Here is a 21124-nt window from a genome sequence, read left to right as displayed (position 1 = left end):
CAATGGATGTTTTAGGAACCGTGGACGTTATGAAAATAGTTGTCACGTGGGCTTTCTCAGCCGACCCTTGAGACTTGACACCTATGTGAAACACCTGAAACAATCCAAGTGATCAGTTGAGAAACGAACACGGGTTATAATATCCCGAAACGATATATATCTTTTAAAATATTTGATTGTTACAGAGACACGTGACATCGAATAAGTTTCTTTGTACAGCTGCAGACGAGTGGGATATTGTTCCTTTGTGTGGATATTCACGGATACATTCCTCGAACAAGGAAGCTGCCTAAAATTTATACACATAAATTTGGTAGGTTGTAATTATGGTATTTGCATTTTGTTTTCCTTCATTTGAACCGATAATTCGTTCTTGTTTCTCTACGTCTTGGTTGGGAAATTCTTCAATGCGCGATAGACGTTGTTTTCACAGGTCTTTTCTCTTTGTAAGCGTGTATATATTACCGTCAATTTGTAAAATGTGATTCTCTCAGGCAATTTATAAAAAGTGTAAATATTTCAGTCCTTTATTCCAAATTTAAAAATTCCAAAAATTCAATACAAGCAACCCCTAAAAGCCCCCTCTTGGGTAGCACACACCACTTTCACCCTTTTCGGAATACACTAAATGGTCCGGCCAGGGCCGTGTGCGAAATACGCTACAGTCAGAAACCGCACGTTAAATCTTCTATATCAGTCAGTCAGTCATTTTGACTAAAAAATCTGTCCAGATTGATTAAGACTATCAAAAGGGCCTACAAACAGATTATTATGTAGGATTAGAAGCCAAACAACATAGAAATGTACTTTTCAACGTAACATTTTCAGTCTCTTGGTGATGACATTAAACATAAAAATGTTTGGAATTCGTTATCATAATAATAGAGATGGAAATGTTTTTCAGTCAATTTGTAAAATAACTGAATATTTAGATGTTTAATAAATATGTTACACATTTTGACAGTAAAAAAATATACACACTATAAAAAAAGCAATGCTCAGGTGAAATATTTACTTTATGTTGCAAGTAAAAATAGTGTAAACGAAAATCGCAAAATTACCAAGCAAGTGACTTATCAAAACTTCGTCACCATTACCGATGCTACCCACAAAGATACCTACATTTCCTTATTATCTCGAAAACTGTATTTCATTTTGTTGATCAATGTGACCATACGCCCTAATTACTACCGGTATCCATAAAAGTGACTAATGCGCTTACGAATGGCCCAGCAGAGGTCGCGAACTAGTCTAGATTTCTGCTATACATCCGGGTACTCACTGGGAAAAAACAATAACAAAGGCAACAACCAGTCCCGGGGAATTGCGTTAGATCAGTGCCCCTTTAATCTTTTGTTTTTATTTATGCATATACCAAGACCGGTGATTAAGTCTAAAGACACGGATCAATCCCAAGACCAAGCCGAGCCGACCCCTACTGATTCTGTCGATATTTCATCTTCGCTTCCACTTTATCCTCCTTCTTGGTGGATGGTGACAGTCTCTGACAACTTCCTCATTGACGACGTTCCCACAGTAACAGTCTAACCATTTGTCACCAGTATGTCCGTATCAACAATTCTGTTGGAGCAAGCAGCAGCCTTTTGATGGTTTGTCCAAGCCAGCCTCCGAAGTGCCCCTGATTGATTGTCTGCATTCATCTGCTACTGCAGATGGGGATTGATGAAGCCAGGATCACGCTTGCGCTTTTGAATAGGATTGCCTTCCTTCATCAAAGATTTGCCGTTCCTATGATCTATGTTTCGTCCACCTTGTTACCTTAAGGATTGGGTTTGATACCCTTCACACATTGTATCCGTATCAGCACAGAATCCACAACACTGACTGTTGATATGGGTTTGGCAAGACACCTAGACACCCCTATGGGATGCTGCAGTGAGGGACAGAACCAAGACCACCTATACTTCTGGCTTTCAGTCATATGTTGCCTTTCTCCTCAGATATAGCCTGTACTCTACATGCTCAAGCCTTACACGGGCAGCACAAGGTCTGCCACAAGTTGATTCTGAACTTCTGCAACGATATGTGGCCTATTGTTTTGGTGAAGTGAAACTACAGCATAGAACTATCAAATCTCACCTTGCGGGTATTCTGTTCACTTATCTGAAGGCAAGTGTATACTGGTGGTCTAAATCAGCTATGAACTCTGCTTCATGGATACAAGAAGCTACAACAACAGTGTGCCTAAATGCTTACCTATAGCCTTCAATGTTTCTGAAGAAGATTGTGTGTACACTACGCAAAGGGGTGCTCGGACCTTTTTAATGATCTGGTAATGGAGGTCATGTGCACCACTGCTTTCTTGGTTTTCTATGATGTGCAGAGTTCACTTGTTCAAGTGACTTTGATGCAAGTACCAATTTAAGCCGATCTGATATCCCAGTAGACCATAATACATGAAAGTGTACCCTTGTTCTCAAAGCTTCCAAAACAGACATTTTTAGACAGGGTTTGGCAATTCCCTTCTTGGCCAACCACTCTACCATTTGCCAATCTGAACCGCTTGAAACAAGTAAGACGACCTCATGGCGCCATGGGCAGTGACGCTCTGTTTGTTGCCTGTGTTGGGAAAGCCTTTTCGCATACTATGTTCCTGTAATGGCTTAATATGACTATGAAACATGCACGTCTCGACACAGCTAAATACTCTGGACAGTCATTTTGCATAGGGGCAGCGACTTCTGCTGCTATACAGTTTGTATGGAAGACCAACTCATTAAGACACTGGGTAGATGGCAGTCAAACTGTTATACACTATATGTGGAAACCCCAGAAGCGGTAATTAAGAATGCTCAGTTGTCTTTAATTACATGTTCACAAGATACCTTGTCATTGAGAACACTCTGACCAGCTACATTGAAATGTTTTTTATGGTTGATTCCATTGCATTATGTTTATGTATCTTCTCTGTTCATTTGTTGCCACTTGCCATATTGGACATGCTTTAGGTACACCATGTACTTTCCTTACCACACCTTGCACACCTTGGGGGCTCTCGTTCTTGTGAGGATGTACCCATCTAATCACTTGCTTTTCGACTTGGTCCTATATCCCACAAGCCTAAACCAGAGCTCAGGTCGCAGCCAATATCCGCAGACCACTGTCTGAGTTGCCACAGCAGCCCAAGGACCATCACCTAGCTCTCGGCCATTCCTCTCTTTGGGATAAAGTATCAGTCAGTCAGTGCCAAACATTATTATGTATGTTGTTTTATCATGTGTATTATAAATTTTGTATTTTCTCCTCATTGCTTGTTGTGTTTGCACAAATAAATTTTGCATTGATTTTTTTGCGATCTATTAGACAAAGTTCTCTGTTATATCTTGATATCAGTACCTACTTATGTATATTATTCTGCAAGAAAGGAAGTTCTTTTATTGATGAGGTGACTGTTTACAGCTCAACCTAAATGCACCATGTACAAAACTTTCATGATTAGGTCAGACCTGCATTTGTTGTGCAGAGATATTGTTTTAGAAGAAGACTTCAATTTCCGATCATTGTGATCTCTGGGCTGAATTCAAAGATTTGTTGCATTGAAATAACCTAATGGACAAGCAGTAACTATCAATAAATCCGACCTCTTCTGATTTATTTATCAGGGCAAATCAGCAAAGAACAAAATTAAGAAAAACAGCCAGCTTTGAGGGAATTTTTAAAATTGTTGTCTTCAATGTTTGTGAATTTTAAATCAGAAATTTCGCAGGATATTACTTAAAAAGTAGACAGTGCAAGAAGTCATTATGCAAGCTTAGACGCCAAGCTAGCTAAGGCTTACAAAACAAAGGAGCCCGGGACCCTGGATCTGGCGTTCTGTATGGTGGGGTCCATGGCTTGTCAAGCCATGGATGCAGATCAGTGATCCTGGACCTGGATCTGTCTGACAAGTGTCTCTGTGTCTGTTCAGCTGGATCAGTTCCGCTTATCCCACGGGTTGAGAAGCTTGTAATGTAGTGAGTACGTAGTTACCGGTAGACTGATTCACACTATTATAGCTGCTATCACTATTATACGTCACATCTCCTGTTAAACCTGCATAATAAAGTTCTGTTCTGTATCAGTTCAAGGGACATAAACACGGAAACTGTTGTGCACGGTGGCTGTGATTCATATGAGGAAAAGGGATCTAAGTGGGGTGAAGCAGGATTGACTGTTGATGGACACATGTGCTACTTATAACCTCCGGATCAAGGTCACGGGAATCAAGTTCATCAATAGACATCGGATCAGACTTTATTTGTTTCACCAAACCTTCATCTGTGTAAAAGCAATTTTAGCAGATCAATATGTGTTTTGGTTACCCAACTTGAACTTTTATGTGCATAAAGGGTCTCCTAGTTAATTATCCCCAGCACATATTTTGCTGCCTGTCTGGAATAATGTTCAGAATTTGGAAATGGTTCACAAGCTGATTCCTGTCACCAAACCATCTGGGGAACCAGTTCAAGTTTTACCAGATGTTTGGGGAAATTCTGTTTTTTTTTAGCTCCAGTGAGAAGTCCAAAGTTGTCCCTGATGTATACAACAACTGTACGAGAGACTTTATTTACACTGAATGACAATTTATTGATATTGAAGTTTAAAGATTAACTACCCTAATAACCGGCCAACCGGTTTATGTCATTCATCAGCGGATGTTTGAATCGCAATTGCCTGAATCAGATTTTCATTTGTTGTATCTCAGACGAACTAAAGATCATCATGTGTCCGTTTTTTGGAAGGATTTAAAATATATGAACAATCATGCATGTATGTGACTGGATATTTTGTCCTGTATCAATTGATAGGGAGCAGAAATTAATCAGCTATTCCCTTCAACCTTCAGTGACTATACATGCATCATCCTGATTTGCTTGTCACAATTGTCACAATGTCACACTCTTGATCCTCTGACGGGTAACAGCCAAAGGAATACTCGAGGCATATCTGTGACAAGAGGGATATTGTCTGTGTCCAAACTAGGACTGGGATGGTAACTCGGGTACCCGGGGTGGTGGGTACTGAGTAGGACTCGGGTACCCACAGGACAACCCGGACCCAGGGTTAGTCATGTGATATATAGTTTAATGACAAAAATTATCTAGTACTCTATGATTACAGTACAAGTCACTAATGTTCACATTTCTTTCTGACTATGCACCCATTCATTCTGACTTTTCATATGGTTGAATAAAGACATAACTTAAGTCAGCTTCAGTGTATGCATGACCAGATTGTTTAATACATGTATCTAAATACGTTTTGCAAGTGGTGTAGTAAAAAAATTCCCAATCGTACATTTTGTATCTCTTGAGACCTACAGTGGGTACCCGGGTAGGGTCAGGTACCCGGGTAGTAAATTTGGACTCGTCCCAGCCCTAGTCCAAACCTCAACAAACAATCAACCAAACTACAATAGCTGTGTCACTTACCTGGATATCATAGATTTCTTCAGGAGTTAGGGAGTGAATGTTGTTCAGTGCCACAGTCAGCAATATTCTGTCTATTTCATAGCAGCCTCATACTTTTTGAGCTTGGATCAAACAAACCAAAAATATATGTGTTGAAATGCACAGTGGTATGAAAAAAATCATCTTTTGACAACCTTTGAAAAAGAATATTAATGTTGGGAAAATGTCACTCTTTACCACAAGTAAAGTACAAGGTTAAAGGCACAGTATTATTGGAAATTGAAATTGGATGGTTATGTTGAAGAATATCATTTTGTTTTTGTTTTTCCACATTTTTCAATAAGTATAAAGATAAATCTACCGTTATTACCACAACTGTAAAAAGAATATAAAAAGAATGTAAATGAATATTGTTATGTACATGTAAATATAAATATATAAACCAATATTTCTTTTTGTCATTTCAGGTTTCTATAGGTTATCTGCCAAACAAGAGGATTCTAGGTCTCAGTAAATTAGCCAGGTAAGAATCTTTATTGGTGGTTTTATGAACAACCTTGTTACCAGGTCAAATGGTCACAGACTAATTGAGCTTCATACATTCAGATATTCCAACAGATAACAAATTGTCTCTTATGAAAGTCCATCTTCCTGAGGCAAGGGAGTTAACTGACTGTAAAAGTTCAGTTTGCACCCTTGACAAACTAGCCTGGAATTTTGTGGCCCGGTCATAGCGCCACCAGTGGCAATTACGAGTTATGTCCCTTCTATGTCCCTCCTACTTACCAATCTGATTCCACCTTACTTATCACTTGCATTTGCTTCTAACAAAATGGCGGCGCCCAGTCAAGTCGATCTAATCGATTATCAAGATCCTTATTGTAATAAAATGAGTCTTACCTCGCGATCACTTGAGCACCTTGATTAAAAACATGAAAAGATTTGGACAACATCTGTTGACACCCAGTTTGCAGTACACATGGTTTGCAATTCCTGTAGTTGACTGAAATCTGCACCGAAGTCGCCATGTTGTTTACGAACCAAATGTCCATTTCATTAAGCGATTTCCAGCCAAATATATAACTCCATAATTCCAGCCTCGTTTAGCAAGAAACTGGACTTATATAGTCAGTTAACTCCCTTGCCTCAGGAAGATGATGAAAGACGGTACAAGTTTGCTTGAATATAAACGTGAATGGTTTCCTGAAAATAACTTTGAAAATAACTGAAGGAATTTGACCAAATTTGATTTTGAGATATTCCTTTCTAAATGATATGTGAAGGGCAATAACCAATAAGGAGTTCCAACTCTGTGATAATTCTAATAACCTTGCCCACTTCAGTTTGCTGCTACACTGCTGTAAGTGATGGGGGGTTTGTCGATTGATCATACACACAGTGAACTCTATCCTGCGTTCAAGCTGCTGCTCTATTTATGGTGACCCGCATGACCCAGGGTCAAGCCCTATCCAGAATACTGTAATTCATGAAATTGGTGTGAGCTTGAGATTAATGTCCTTGTTAAATTTAATAAAGGGACAAATTTTTATATGGAGAAATTGGAGGATATTGTCATCTCAGGTTCGCTGCATATGGGTGAAAATTATGAGGTACATTACATAACTTACTGTAAACTTTGTAATTGAGCGCGAGCTTAGTGCTTCTCACCAAGTGCTCAGTGTTGTAAACTTGGTAATTGAACGCGAGCTTAGTGCTTCTCACCAAGTGTTCAGTGTTGTAAACTTGGTAATTGAGCGCGAGCTTAGTGCTTCTCACCAAGTGTTCAGTGTTGTAAACTTGGTAATTGAGCGCGAGCTTAGTGCTTCTCACCAAGTGTTCAGTGTTGTAAACTTGGTAATTGAGCGCGAGCTTAGTGCTTTTCACCAAGTGTTCAGTGTTGTAAATTTGTTTACAAGTTGATGAAACAGGTAAGACAATCGCAAACAATGTATGACAGCATCTTTGTTCTTGGTTACCTTGTCAAATCATTTTATCATTACAAGAAAACTCTGCTCACCCACATAGTGACACATAGTGACAATGTCTATACAGTAATAGTTGTTGTAATTTATGTTTAAAAGATTTGGCTAACATATAACTTAAGTCTGAACTTGATGATATTGTTTTCTGGTTGTTTTTTAATGTTCAGTGGTAGGGTACCTTGCATTAATTTCTTGTTTATATTAGGCAAGGGGTAGATCGTTGCATCAATGTGGTGATGCATGGATTTCATGATTTACAGTATATATCTTGGCAGCAGTCAATGGCTACCCAGTAGAATGAGATGGCAATATGGTTGTTAACATTCTAGCATCTCACACGTCAGCTTGGGTTGTATACTCCTTAGGGAGCTGAGAATGATGGTTGAGAGTACACTGATCCATTGACTTGGGTAATAGTAGTGCAGTGCTTTGACCATGCCCCTGTGGTGTGGATATGGCGCAGTATATATAGGCCTATTATTATGATTATTATTATGATTATGATGATGATGATGATGATGATGCCTTGTCAAACCCACCCAGAACTTTTCGGAGAATGTAAAGACTGCACAACACTGCAGCTTTCTGCATTACCCAGATTGTCAAAGGGCTGTATTCCTGGTAGCAAACCCGGGTACTATCCCAATGTCAGTCAACAGATTGGGAGGTACCAAACCTAAGGCACCGAGAACAATGGGGAGTCGGACAACTTGGTACTTGGGATGCAAGCCTGACTTTTCGAAAGCGAGATCCACGTATTTGCCATGTTTTTCCTCAATCTTGTCAATCACATTAGTGTCAAAGGGGACAGAAAATTCAATGGTATAAATGATTTCAATGGATTTATCAAAAAGGACAAGATCAGGTTAGTTGACCTGGATACTGTCTCAGGCTGTATACGGGCCTATTCCAAAGAATTTTGTAAATAACAAATCAATCTACTGATCGGTTCCGTCATTTGTTGCTGAGAAAAGGTGTATATCCTTACGAATATATGGATGAGTGGTCTAGATTTGACGAAACTAAATAACCACCCCTTGAATCATTCTAAAGTAACTTAACAGAATCTAAAATAACAGATACCGATTATGAACACGCTCTGACGATTTGGGATAGATTAGGTTGTAAGATTTTAGGTGATTATCACGATCTGTACTTAAAAACCGATGTACTGTTACTCGCCGATATATTCGAGATATTTAGAAGGACATGTTTAAAACAATATGGCTTGGATCCGGCATGGTACTATTCCAGTCCTGGACTATCGTGGGATGCATTGTTGAAGAAGACCGGTGTAGAACTAAAACTACTCACCGATTACGATATGCACTTGTTTATTGAGAAAGGATTAAGAGGTGGTATATCGATGGTAGCGAAAAGGTATTCTAAGGCTAATAATAAATTAGTGGAAGGATATGATCCGAGTAATACCGACACTCACATATTATATCTCGACGCCAACAATTTGTATGGATGGGCTATGAGTCAACCTTTACCCTTGGGGGGTTTTGAGTGGGTCGATGATATCTAAATGAGTGAATGATATCAATGTGACTGATGCGAATAAAGGGTACATACTAGAAGTTGACTTGGAATATCCAAATTCGTTACATAAAGACCATAACAGTTATCCACTAGCTCCCGAAAGATTAATGGTGAATAAAGATTGGATGTCGGAATATCCACACTCCTTGATGGGTAATACTACGTTAGCTAACGTAGAAAAACTCGTACCAAATTTGATGGATAAGACAAAATATATAGTTCACTACAGAAATCTCCAGTTATATCTATCGTTAGGTATGAAACTAAAGAAAATACACAGAGTTCTAAAGTTTGATCAAATTAAGCCCTTGGATGGAGCCCTATATAAGGCTGAATACAGATTTAAGAAAGAAAGCTACCAGCGATTTCGAAAAGAATCTATATAAGCTCATGAATAACTCAGTATTTGGTAAAACTATGGAGAATCTAAGGAAGCGTGTTGATGTTAAATTAGTCAGGTCTAATGAGGAAGAAAGACTCAGGAAACTTATAGCCAGTCCGGCTTTTAACAGAAGCAAGATATTTGTTAACGACTTAGCCACGTTGCATATGCAGAAGAGTAATATAAAATTCAACAGACCGGTGTACGTCGGTATGAGTATTCTTGACTTGTCAAAACACTTAATGTATGACTTTTATTACAACGAACTTAAGAAGCAATACGGCGATAGATGCGAGGTGTTATATACCGACACAGATTCTTTGTTGATGGAAATACAAACCGAGGATGTGTATAAAGATATGGCAGAAAAAATAGATATGTACGACACGAGCGATTACCCAAAAGATAATCCACTGCACAGCGTAGTAAATGAAAAAGTGTTAGGTAAGATGAAGGATGAATGTGCTGGGACCCCTATAGCGGAGTATGTCGGATAAAGACCTAAGATGTATTCTATAAAGAAGTCCGATAATGGAGAGATAAGAAAAGCTAAGGGTGTTAAGAAGTATGTGGTAAAAAAGCATATCAAACACGAACAGTATAAAGAAGCATTATTCAACGGTAGAACATTCAAACACGAGATGAACTCTTTGAGGAGTTACAATCACAGGATATATGGATTAAGAATGAACAAGACATCATTATCCCCCTTAGATACAAAGAGAAGGATTGATAATGATGGTGTAACTACCTATGCTTATGGTTATGGCGGTAATACTGTATCGTTGGGAACTATGAGCAACTCTTCTCATACAAATGCCCTGCCCAGTCCATCTTTAAGATAATAAAGAATAGGCTCTCCTTCTTTCATAACCAACCGACTACTGCTATATATCTTAAGAGACCAAATCAGATCGGTTGCGCGATGTAGGCCTCCTTCGAGTTCACCGGCCTGGTATAAATATCTTACCCTTACTCTATCCGGAAGTTTTTGTTCTTTGCCTCTCCTCGGTGCTGAAGATTCGGAAGTCACAGATTTCATTTTAATCGCATCGGATGGTTTTATCTCATTACTTTATTATTCAGCGCTGATACAACAGCTGATAATCGTGTCACCCATTCGGTTGATCTGTATCATTCCAATTTCATTTCGATCCCATACTGATAGCCAAACAAACGTTCCGCTAATGTCCGGTTAAATCTTTCAACGATAGCTTGACTACGGTGGGCCTCTTTTTCACCACGCCTGATTTCGACATCGTGCTTTGTTAACAGTTTAGTTACTGATCCCTTAAACTCACGACCAGGATCTACTTGAAATAGCTTAGGCCATTTTAGTGGTCCGCATTTATATATGCGGCTCAGTGCATTAGCTACTTCTGTTGAATCTTTCAAGGTTAATGGCTTAGCCTCTTTGTACCGACTAGCCACATCCACTACTGTTAAAGCGTATTTATACATTTTGCGTCTTACCTTATCATGGGGAAGAAACAAGAGGTCAGCCTGATGAACTTCATTCTTTGTAAAAATATCAAACTTCTTCCTCGGTATATAGCGCAGTGCTGGTAAGTATATTTGCCACATCGCTTGTTTCTTTAACCAATCCTTGGCCACATCTTTAGATACCTTAGCCGCAGTGGCTAATTTTTGTATTGCTCCTATACCTTTCCAATATCCTCTTGGGCTATAGTAAATTTTATTCATTATTAATTAATATTGATGTTTCTTTTAATACGACTCATGACGATCGTTGAATCACATCAGCGTTTTTGCATAAAAAATTCCCCCTATAGTGGTGGTATAGGTATATAAATCTGGCTCCAGTTGAAGTGAGCCAGAATCACCATTACCTATACTACTTAAATGCATTACAATTTAAACACAGAAAGTACCATGTTTCTCATCCTCTTAGTAAGAAGAAATTATCATATACGTTTGGTTCATTTACTTCACTTTCAGTAAAGGAAACACATGTCTAATGACAAACGACCCCCTTCCAATCACATACTTGATTATTTCTAGTTGCACAAATGCACACTAGCTGAAGTCAACATGTCATACCAACACAAGGGGCTGATTCATTTCTCAAAGAAGCAGAACTACCTTTCAAACTTTCAAGTTCACTGCCAATTCATCAAAGCTTAAAGTCTTACTATGCCACCATGTTCTTTATCTCCAAACACACTACTCCCAAGAACCATGTAACAAATGTTAGATTTGGGATTACACTTTCTTTGTATAGTACATATTCTATTCTAAACCACACTCTCAGAGTGAGGCACCTAAATGCCAGCATCCAAAGTCAGTGAACTAATCCACTCAGCAACCAAGGCTTCTACACAAATGGAACTCCGACAACTTGCAGTCTAGATCACTTACTTTGTGTAAGTATAAATCATAAAATTTTCCTTTTTTTTCAGTGATAATAAGGATGTATTTAAAGTTTATTATCACTTATTTGTTTCAGCTACTCATTTATAAAATTCACTTGAATTATTTTTTCTAAAAACATGTTTGTTGTTATTGTGTCGGCTACGCTGCTGGTCATGACAGGTCACCAGTTCAACAATCCATATATACAGCTTTGGAACGAAAATATTACAACTACCCACCTGACCTTTATAAATTACCATTTTCTGAAGACAATATGTGCAAATGTCCTAAAATTTACATCTAGTTTTTGATTAATAGTCGTTTTTACCGGAACCGGTAACATCACTTTGCATAACACCACTCCCAAGAGGCTTATTTGCATATCATGTGATCAGACTTTTATTTCGTTTTTAAACAAATGCTGAAATCAGAACAGACTGGGGCTTTACATATTGTTCAGCATAATTATATCGATATGCTACTAAAACTGTGCGACTGTGAGGTGCACAACAAAATATATTTATCCATGAAAGTGACCGTAACTCTAGTTCTCCAAACGGATTTGATGACAGCATGTGATGTAAACAAAGGAAAACTACACAAATGGAAAGAGGTTTTCAAATTTTGACATCCTTTCTAATTGAAAGTTAACCATGATATATGTCTATCTAGCTGTGTAGACTCTCTAAAAAATGAAACAGAAGAAAATATGATCGTAGTTGCTTTGAATAATGTCAGTTGGCGCTGTCACTGTATGTGGTAAAGCGGACCCTATGGAACGGGGTAAATGGAAGTTGTAAGTATCGGAGGAACATATGATTTCGCTGAAATTTAGGTAAACATAAACAAATAAAATTTTGAATAAAATCAATTAAAAAAATAGATGACAAACATAAGGACAGATATATAGTGAACACTATTTAATTACCAGATAGTATAACAACAGGATTAACTTGCGTAATTCACTATAGATTTGTTGACATTCTATTTCCAATGATGGATCATGATAGCCTGAAATGATACAAAAGGAAAGTAAGTGTGTATTATACACGAGAGATATTTTTTTTCCAGGATTTAATTGTCCATAATTTGGGGTGTGTATTATACACAATTGTATTGTACATGAATAAATACGGTATCATTCCAGTGGAATTAATGGAGGTTAAACAAAACCTTTCCACTTCAACAACTGTAAAGTCAAGTACAAGTTACACAAGAGTCAACATGAAATGACACATTGGGTCCAATCCGGGAGTGGAGTTTGGCTCCTTATACCCCACCTTTACTTCATTGCCATTGGATACCTTAAATTCAGTTCAATGAATAAAAAAATAATGCTGTTCAGTATTTTTTAACATTCCAAATCATCAAAATACACGAGTTCACAACCAGACTGATCAGTATAGCAAGTTTCATCAACAACCAACAGCTTGAATCTGCCATGACAGTCGTGAAGTGGGCTCTTCAAAGATGGCTGCTTTCTTCACATGTGCCCACATAAGCCTTGTTCTCTGGCTGACTCTCCAGGTCTTTTGTAAACATGTGCCGCTAACTTTATGGGAATACACTCAAATACACAATGGACAACCATTTGATGTAATCTCATGGTGATTGGTGTATCTCCAGGCATGCCGTTATAGGTTCTCATGAAGAGGCGTCATGACACGGCACATTTCAATTGAACCAACTGATGTACAGTGAACTATATATGTTTAAAACGAACTGATGGATATAGCAAAAGTTGTTTAGATCCTGGCCATTTGTTTTTTATATGTTTTTTATGAACTACGGTTGTAACAAACTAAAATTAGTGGTTCCTTTGAGTTCGTTATAACCGTAGTTTACAGTATGATCCCACCTCCATCAGTTAACTGACCGACTCCATTCCCTTGAAGCTAGTCATGGGTATGGTCATCTTGGTGGTGGGTGGTTTCACCAGTTTGTAAGTAGTCCTCATCAACAGATAGAAGTTCTGAAAATGAAGAATCATGTATCATGTATGAGAGTATCTTCATCTGAGGTAAAGGTATCTTTACAATTTATGAATGCTGTCATTGGCTTGTTTAATGACCTGCTTCGCATAGCTAGGCCATGGCAGAGTGTGATGCTTGATGATGGTACCCCCCAAGAACATTCCTGGAGATTCCTGCCTCTGAAGCACATGAGATGTCTTCAATCAACTCAGCAAAAGAAAAACCTAATTTAAAGTTGTCCGTGGGTGAAGAGTCAAAATTCTGGTTCGGTATGCTTCACAAACCGATCTGTCATTGTTGTGCCCCGGGTGATTCGTGGGTTGGTGTAATCCATGTTCCCGTGGAGACCAGCAGTCTCCATGCAACCATGCAATGGTGTACGCTGGCATTCACAGATACCATCATCTGTGGGGTCTTCAACCATACTGTTCTCTTTATTAGCTTAGACGGTCATGGTTCAGGAGACTTGGTTGCTGGTTTTTGCCAACTGAGGGCAACTCCCTGATGTCCAAGCCTTTACGGGAATCAATGGGTCAGGAACCCCACTCTTCCACCATCTTCATGTCTGACTCATTGTACCCCCAGTTGCCACTGATGTACATGATCCAGCGGAGTCTGCTGATCTTCATGACAAATGTGATCTGATGGAATCCCAGGGTGCCTAGCCCCACAAGTGCAGTCTGTCGGTCTTGTACCATACTGTTATCCAGTTGATAAGGCATAAACCAATGGTCTGATGTAACTCAGTAGCTTCCTCATAGAGCCAATGGAACTGTGGCCAGTCGGTACCTATGGTCAGTTGAACTATCCATGTTTGTCAACAGTGCAGAGGAGGTCGCCATCATCTTAACACCTCACTAAATACACCAACATGACCAAGCCCAACTTAATCATCCAAATACAAGATTCTGAACAATCTTATGACATTTATTGAAAACACAAGAGATTAAGAATCAGTGTGGCAGGCTGTGAATAAAAATACCAATGGAATTAAGCTGATTAAGAAGAGAGAAATAACATGCAGCTTAAATGCAATATGAGAACACCAAGAAATGGTCTATGGGAAGACATGATGTAAACATTGTTGTAAGAATATAAACATGAGTACCTTCACTGTTCAAAACACAGTAAACATAATCAAGTACTTGACTAGAACTACCAGAAGGTGAAACCATGCCAGCACACAGAGGATAAGTTATGAAGTACTTGACAAGAACTACCAGAAGGTGAAACCATGCTAGCACACAGAGGATAAGTTATGAAGTACTTGACAAGAACTACAAGAAGGTGAAACCACACTAGCACACAGAGGATAAGTTATGAAGAACTTGACAAGAACTACAAGAAGGTGAAACCACACTAGCACACAGAAGATAAGTTATCAAGTACTTGACAAGAACTACAAGAAGGTGAAACCACACTAGCACACAGAGGATAAGTTATGAAGTACTTGAAAAGAACTACAATATGGTGAAACCACACTAGCACACAGAAGATAAATTATCAAGTACTTGACTAGAACTATCATATGGTGAAACCACAATAGCACACAGAAGATAAGTTATCAAGTACTTGACACGAACAACCATATGGTGAAACCACGCCAGCACACAGAGGATAAGTTATCAAGTACTTGACAAGAACTACCAGAAGGTGAAACCACACTAGCACACAGAGGATAAGTTATCAAGTACTTGACAAGAACTACCATATGGTGAAACCACGCCAGCACACAGAGGATAAGTTATCAAGTACTTGACAAGAACTACAAGAAGGTGAAACCACTTTAAGACTTTAAGCTTTGATGAATTGGCAGTGAACTTGAAAGTTTGAAAGGTAGTTCTGCTTCTTTGAGAAATGAATCAGCCCCTTGTGTTGGTATGACATGTTGACTTCAGCTAGTGTGCATTTGTGCAACTAGAAATAATCAAGTATGTGATTGGAAGGGGGTCGTTTGTCATTAGACATGTGTTTCCTTTACTGAAAGTGAAGTAAATGAACCAAACGTATATGATAATTTCTTCTTACTAAGAGGATGAGAAACATGGTACTTTCTGTGTTTAAATTGTAATGCATTTAAGTAGTATAGGTAATGGTGATTCTGGCTCACTTCAACTGGAGCCAGATTTATATACCTATACCACCACTATAGGGGGAATTTTTTATGCAAAAACGCTGATGTGATTCAACGATCGTCATGAGTCGTATTAAAAGAAACATCAATATTAATTAATAATGAATAAAATTTACTATAGCCCAAGAGGATATTGGAAAGGTATAGGAGCAATACAAAAATTAGCCACTGCGGCTAAGGTATCTAAAGATGTGGCCAAGGATTGGTTAAAGAAACAAGCGATGTGGCAAATATACTTACCAGCACTGCGCTATATACCGAGGAAGAAGTTTGATATTTTTACAAAGAATGAAGTTCATCAGGCTGACCTCTTGTTTCTTCCCCATGATAAGGTAAGACGCAAAATGTATAAATACGCTTTAACAGTAGTGGATGTGGCTAGTCGGTACAAAGAGGCTAAGCCATTAACCTTGAAAGATTCAACAGAAGTAGCTAATGCACTGAGCCGCATATATAAATGCGGACCACTAAAATGGCCTAAGCTATTTCAAGTAGATCCTGGTCGCGAGTTTATGGGATCAGTAACTAAACTGTTAACAAAGCACGATGTCGAAATCAGGCGTGGTGAAAAAGAGGCCCACCGTAGTCAAGCTATCGTTGAAAGATTTAACCGGACATTAGCGGAACGTTTGTTTGGCTATCAGTATGGGATCGAAATGAAATTGGAATGATTAAGATCAACCGAATGGGTGACACGATTATCAGCTGTTGTATCAGCGCTGAATAATGAAGTAACGAGATTAATCGGGAAAAAACCATCCGATGCGATTAAAATGAAATCTGTGACTTCCGAATCTTCAGCACCGAGGAGAGGCAAAGAACAAAAACTTCCGGATAGAGTAAGGGTAAGATATTTATACCAGGCCGGTGAACTCGAAGGAGGCCTACGTCGCGCAACCGATCTGATTTGGTCTCTTAAGATATATAGCAGTAGTCGGTTGGTTATGAAAGAAGGAGAGCCTATTCTTTATTATCTTAACTCTTTCAACACCAGTCAACCAGAAGTGTTTTATGCTGGGACACCGAGTTCCCAGAGACTCTTGTGTGATAGATGAAGCCAACATTTATCAAAGAAAATACCTGCTTGTAAAATATATTTGCTACTACATGTTATACACCATTTGAAAGGTCTGATCCTATGGTTTATAAACATGAAAGTTATATTTTTCAAATTATTTAAAATAATGCATTTACAACTTAATTAAATTCGTTGTAAATAAAAAATGTACGCTAACACGTTGTTAACATCCAGATTAAGGACCAAGGAAGCGAAAACTTGACGATTTTCGGCAAATATATGATTTCAAAATATCCACGTACCTATTTCTGTTTTATTTTCATTGTTTACGTAATTAGAAAATCATTTTAAAAAGAATTATAAATAGTTTCTGTCATCACCCATTTCCCGATAACAGCGACTGTCCGCTCAGTAAAATGAAGAAATACCCCCGTTTTCGAGGTTTCGTATGAATAACACGTTCGTCGAAGAATGGCATATGACACATCGCTGGAAAGCTTATTCCTTCATCTACACGCTCGTAACATCGACTGGTTTTTTTTCGTAGTTATAACAAGCGATTTCATTGGATTAAAATTGGTTTCTAATGACGCTTTCTTGCCGAAATCTGCTACAAGTTTCGTGATTGGTCAATTTTGAGCACGTGACCTAAGGCAGTCAATCAAATTACAGCTGTGATACCAAGCTCGTGTTCGATAAATTACAGAAGTTTGCGATAGAATTTTGTTAAATCGTGTTATTCTGAACGTTTTGAGCAGGAAATCACGATATATATTAAAAATATGGAACTTCGTGAATGTATCGTGCTAGGTTACGAGCTGTGACAAAGATTTTTCATGCATATATTTTTGCATTAAACATCGTGTCAGAGCCGAGGATTCAAGGCGACGAAAGCCGAGATGTCATTTGACTTACATTACACGCGATCGCACGAAAAGATGGAAATAATAACTTAGATGTAAGTTTAATTACTTTTAGATATATTTTTGTTGATTTTATTTATGACTTTGTATAATATTTTTAAGATTTGTTTAAAACGTCTTTATTTTCCTCTTTGACGTGTTCGATGTGGACCCGTTGTCGAAATGTGTGTCTGAGAATTTTATTTTCAATAACATCGCGAGAAATAGTGAATAATTTTTTAATTTAACGATAAAAAATGTTAAATTGAAATGGAATATGTATTTCAGACATTGTGAAATGTGATAGATTTAATAAATGAATGACATTACAGGTAGGTCCATAAAAATATATACTATTTTGACTTGACTACGGCTTGGCCGGATAACCGGCCTGCGGTGTCTGGGGACTCGATGCTTCTTGGCCGGATAACCGGCCTACGGTGTTGAAAGAGTTAAAGATGGACTGGGCAGGGCATTTGTATGAGAAGACTTGCTCATAGTTCCCAACGATACAGTATTACCGCCATAACCATAAGCATAGGTAGTTACACCATCCTTATCAATCCATCTCTTTGTATCTAAGGGGGATAATGATGTCTTGTTCATTCTTAATCCATATATCCTGTGATTGTAACTTCTTAAAGAGTTCATCTCGTGTTTGAATGTTCTACCGTTGAATAATGCTTCTTTATACTGTTCGTGTTTGATATGCTTTTTTACCACATACTTCTTAACACCCTTAGCTTTTCTTATCTCTCCATTATCGGACTTCTTTATAGAATACATCTTAGGTCTTTATCCGACATACTCCGCTATAGGAGTCCCAGCACATTCATCCTTCATCTTACCTAACACTTTTTCATTTACTACGCTGTGCAGTGGATTATCTTTTGGGTAATCGCTCGTGTCGTACATATCTATTTTTTCTGCCATATCTTTATACACATCCTCGGTTTGTATTTCCATCAACAAAGAATCTGTATCGGTATATAACACCTTGCATCTATCGCCATATTGCTTCTTAAGTTCGTTGTAATAAAAGTCATACATTAAGTGTTTTGACAAGTCAAGAATACTCATACCGACGTACACCGGTCTGTTGAATTATATATTACTCTTTTGCATATGCAACGCGGCTAAGTCGTTATCAAATATCTTGCTTCTGTTAAAAGCCGGACTGGCTATAAGTTTCCTGAGTCTTTCTTCCTCATTAGACCTGACTAATTTAACATCAACACGCTTCCTTAGATTCTCCATAGTTTTACCAAATACTGAGTTATTCATGAGCTTATATAGATTCTTTTCGAAATCGCTGGTAGCTATCTTTCTTAAATCTGTATTCAGCCTTATATAGGGCTCCATCCAAGGGCTTAATTTGATCAAACTTTAGAACTCTGTGTATTTTCTTTAGTTTCATACCTAACGATAGATATAACTGGAGATTTCTGTAGTGAACTATATATTTTGTCTTATCCATCAAATTTGGTACGAGTTTTTCTACGTTAGCTAACGTAGTATTACCCATCAAGGAGTGTGGATATTCCGACATCCAATCTTTATTCACCATTAATCTTTCGGGAGCTAGTGGATAACTGTTATGGTCTTTATGTAACGAATTTGGATATTCCAAGTCAACTTCTAGTATGTACCCTTTATTCGCATCAGTCACATTGATATCATTCACTTTGATATCATCGACCCACTCAAAACCCCCCAAGGGTAAAGGTTGACTCATAGCCCATCCATACAAATTGTTGGCGTCGAGATATAATATGTGAGTGTCGGTATTACTCGGATCATATCCTTCCACTAATTTATTATTAGCCTTAGAATACCTTTTCGCTACCATCGATATACCACCTCTTAATCCTTTCTCAATAAACAAGTGCATATCGTAATCGGTGAGTAGTTTTAGTTCTACACCGGTCTTCTTCAACAATGCATCCCACGATAGTCCAGGACTGGAATAGTACCATGCCGGATACAAGCCGTATTGTTTTAAACATGTCCTTCTAAATATCTCGAATATATCGGCGACTAACAGTACATCGGTTTTTAAGTACAGATCGTGATAATCACCTAAAATCTTACAACCTAATCTATCCCACATCGTCAGTGCGTGTTCATAATCGGTATCTGTTATTTTAGATTCTGTTAAGTTACTTTAGAATGATTCAAGGGGTGGTAATTTAGTTTCGTCGAATCTAGACCAATCATCCATATATTCGTAAGGATATACACCTTTTCTCAGCAACAAATGACGGAACCGATCGGTAGATTGATTTGTTATTGCTAAGTCATCGGGATAGTTTGCATTAGCTAAATTATCCAGGGAAGATAACAGAAACTGTACGGAGTCTATGAATCTAAGCCCATTACTTTGCTTTTTTCTGGCTTTCCCATCCTTGTCCCTATAATGTATAGTTTTAGTCAACTAGAATGATGTATATTTTTCCATATTATTAGGAATACATGGTCAGCCGCCGTCGGTCTTTGAGATAGCTTGCATAATGAGATGAGAATCGTATCCTCTAAGGTTGTGAAACACAACGGGGATGGGTATTGTTTGAGAATTCATTTTTAGGTTCAAGTTACACACATTATGCGCGGCTCCCCGATAATTACCCGTGACGTGGCAATGATCTCTTACAGAATCCCCATTCAGGGGTTTATTACAAACATGACAACTCGTTGACTTCTTATAGGCCCTCCAATCATCCCTCGTCATACACATTCGTTTCTTACGCGATAAATTTTTCCTGATTATTCTCTCTTCGTTTTGTAGATATTCTAGGAACTTTCCCGCTGCATCGGGACCTCTGTAAATCACGGGCGGGTTTGTTTTCCCATCATACCTTACAACTATATATCCAAACCCACAAGGAATAAGTTCTTGAGTTTTATATGTAAAACTATCTTGATTATTGCGTTCAGTATTTTCTATAGGTTTGATAAGCGCTTCGAAGTTGGCGTAAATTACATACAGTACTGGCATTTGATTACAATAATGTTCAAATTTTAATATATTTCTCCCCTCTTTAGGCATATCGATCCTGATAGCAGTCTGTCCAACACCTCTACAGTCTTCTTTATGCGCTTCTAATAGATCTTGTCTGCTGTACCCATGCAGGCATCTTTCGCAGAAATATTTCTTTCCTGCATGTTTTGTTTGATCGTATAATAGTCTGTTTAAACTCTTTATCCACGTATAATGATATTTATCATCTTTTTCGATTAGAAATAAATTGATTCTGGGGCGGAGCTTATCCTGTGTACAACAATTCCTTTAGAATGTCCGAAAACATTTATAGCTAAATTATTTTGCTTTTCCACCTTATCAATTTGTGATATTGGTGTAGGTTCGTCTATACCATCAAAGTTGAGTCCATCGTTTTGGGGATAGC

The 21124-nt window shown here is 38.2% G+C and overlaps 1 protein-coding gene across 2 annotated transcripts in view; it reads left to right on the top strand.

Annotated features, from left to right (window-relative positions):
• The window catches only part of LOC124149744 (GTP cyclohydrolase 1-like), a 132660-nt gene that overhangs the window by 49732 nt on the left and 61804 nt on the right, over positions 1–21124 (top strand). For both annotated transcript variants that reach the window (XM_046521498.2, XM_046521499.2), the window contains exon 3: positions 5879–5934. In XM_046521498.2, coding sequence (XP_046377454.2) covers positions 5879–5934 — 56 coding nt within the window. The remainder of the gene's footprint in view (positions 1–5878; positions 5935–21124) is intronic.

This window comes from Haliotis rufescens, unplaced genomic scaffold, assembly GCF_023055435.1.
Source record: "Haliotis rufescens isolate VD_foot unplaced genomic scaffold, xgHalRufe1.0.p SCAF_3, whole genome shotgun sequence".
NCBI lineage: Eukaryota > Metazoa > Mollusca > Gastropoda > Lepetellida > Haliotidae > Haliotis > Haliotis rufescens.
Note: the sequence above shows the minus strand (reverse complement) of the source record. Positions and strands in the feature narration are given on the sequence as shown.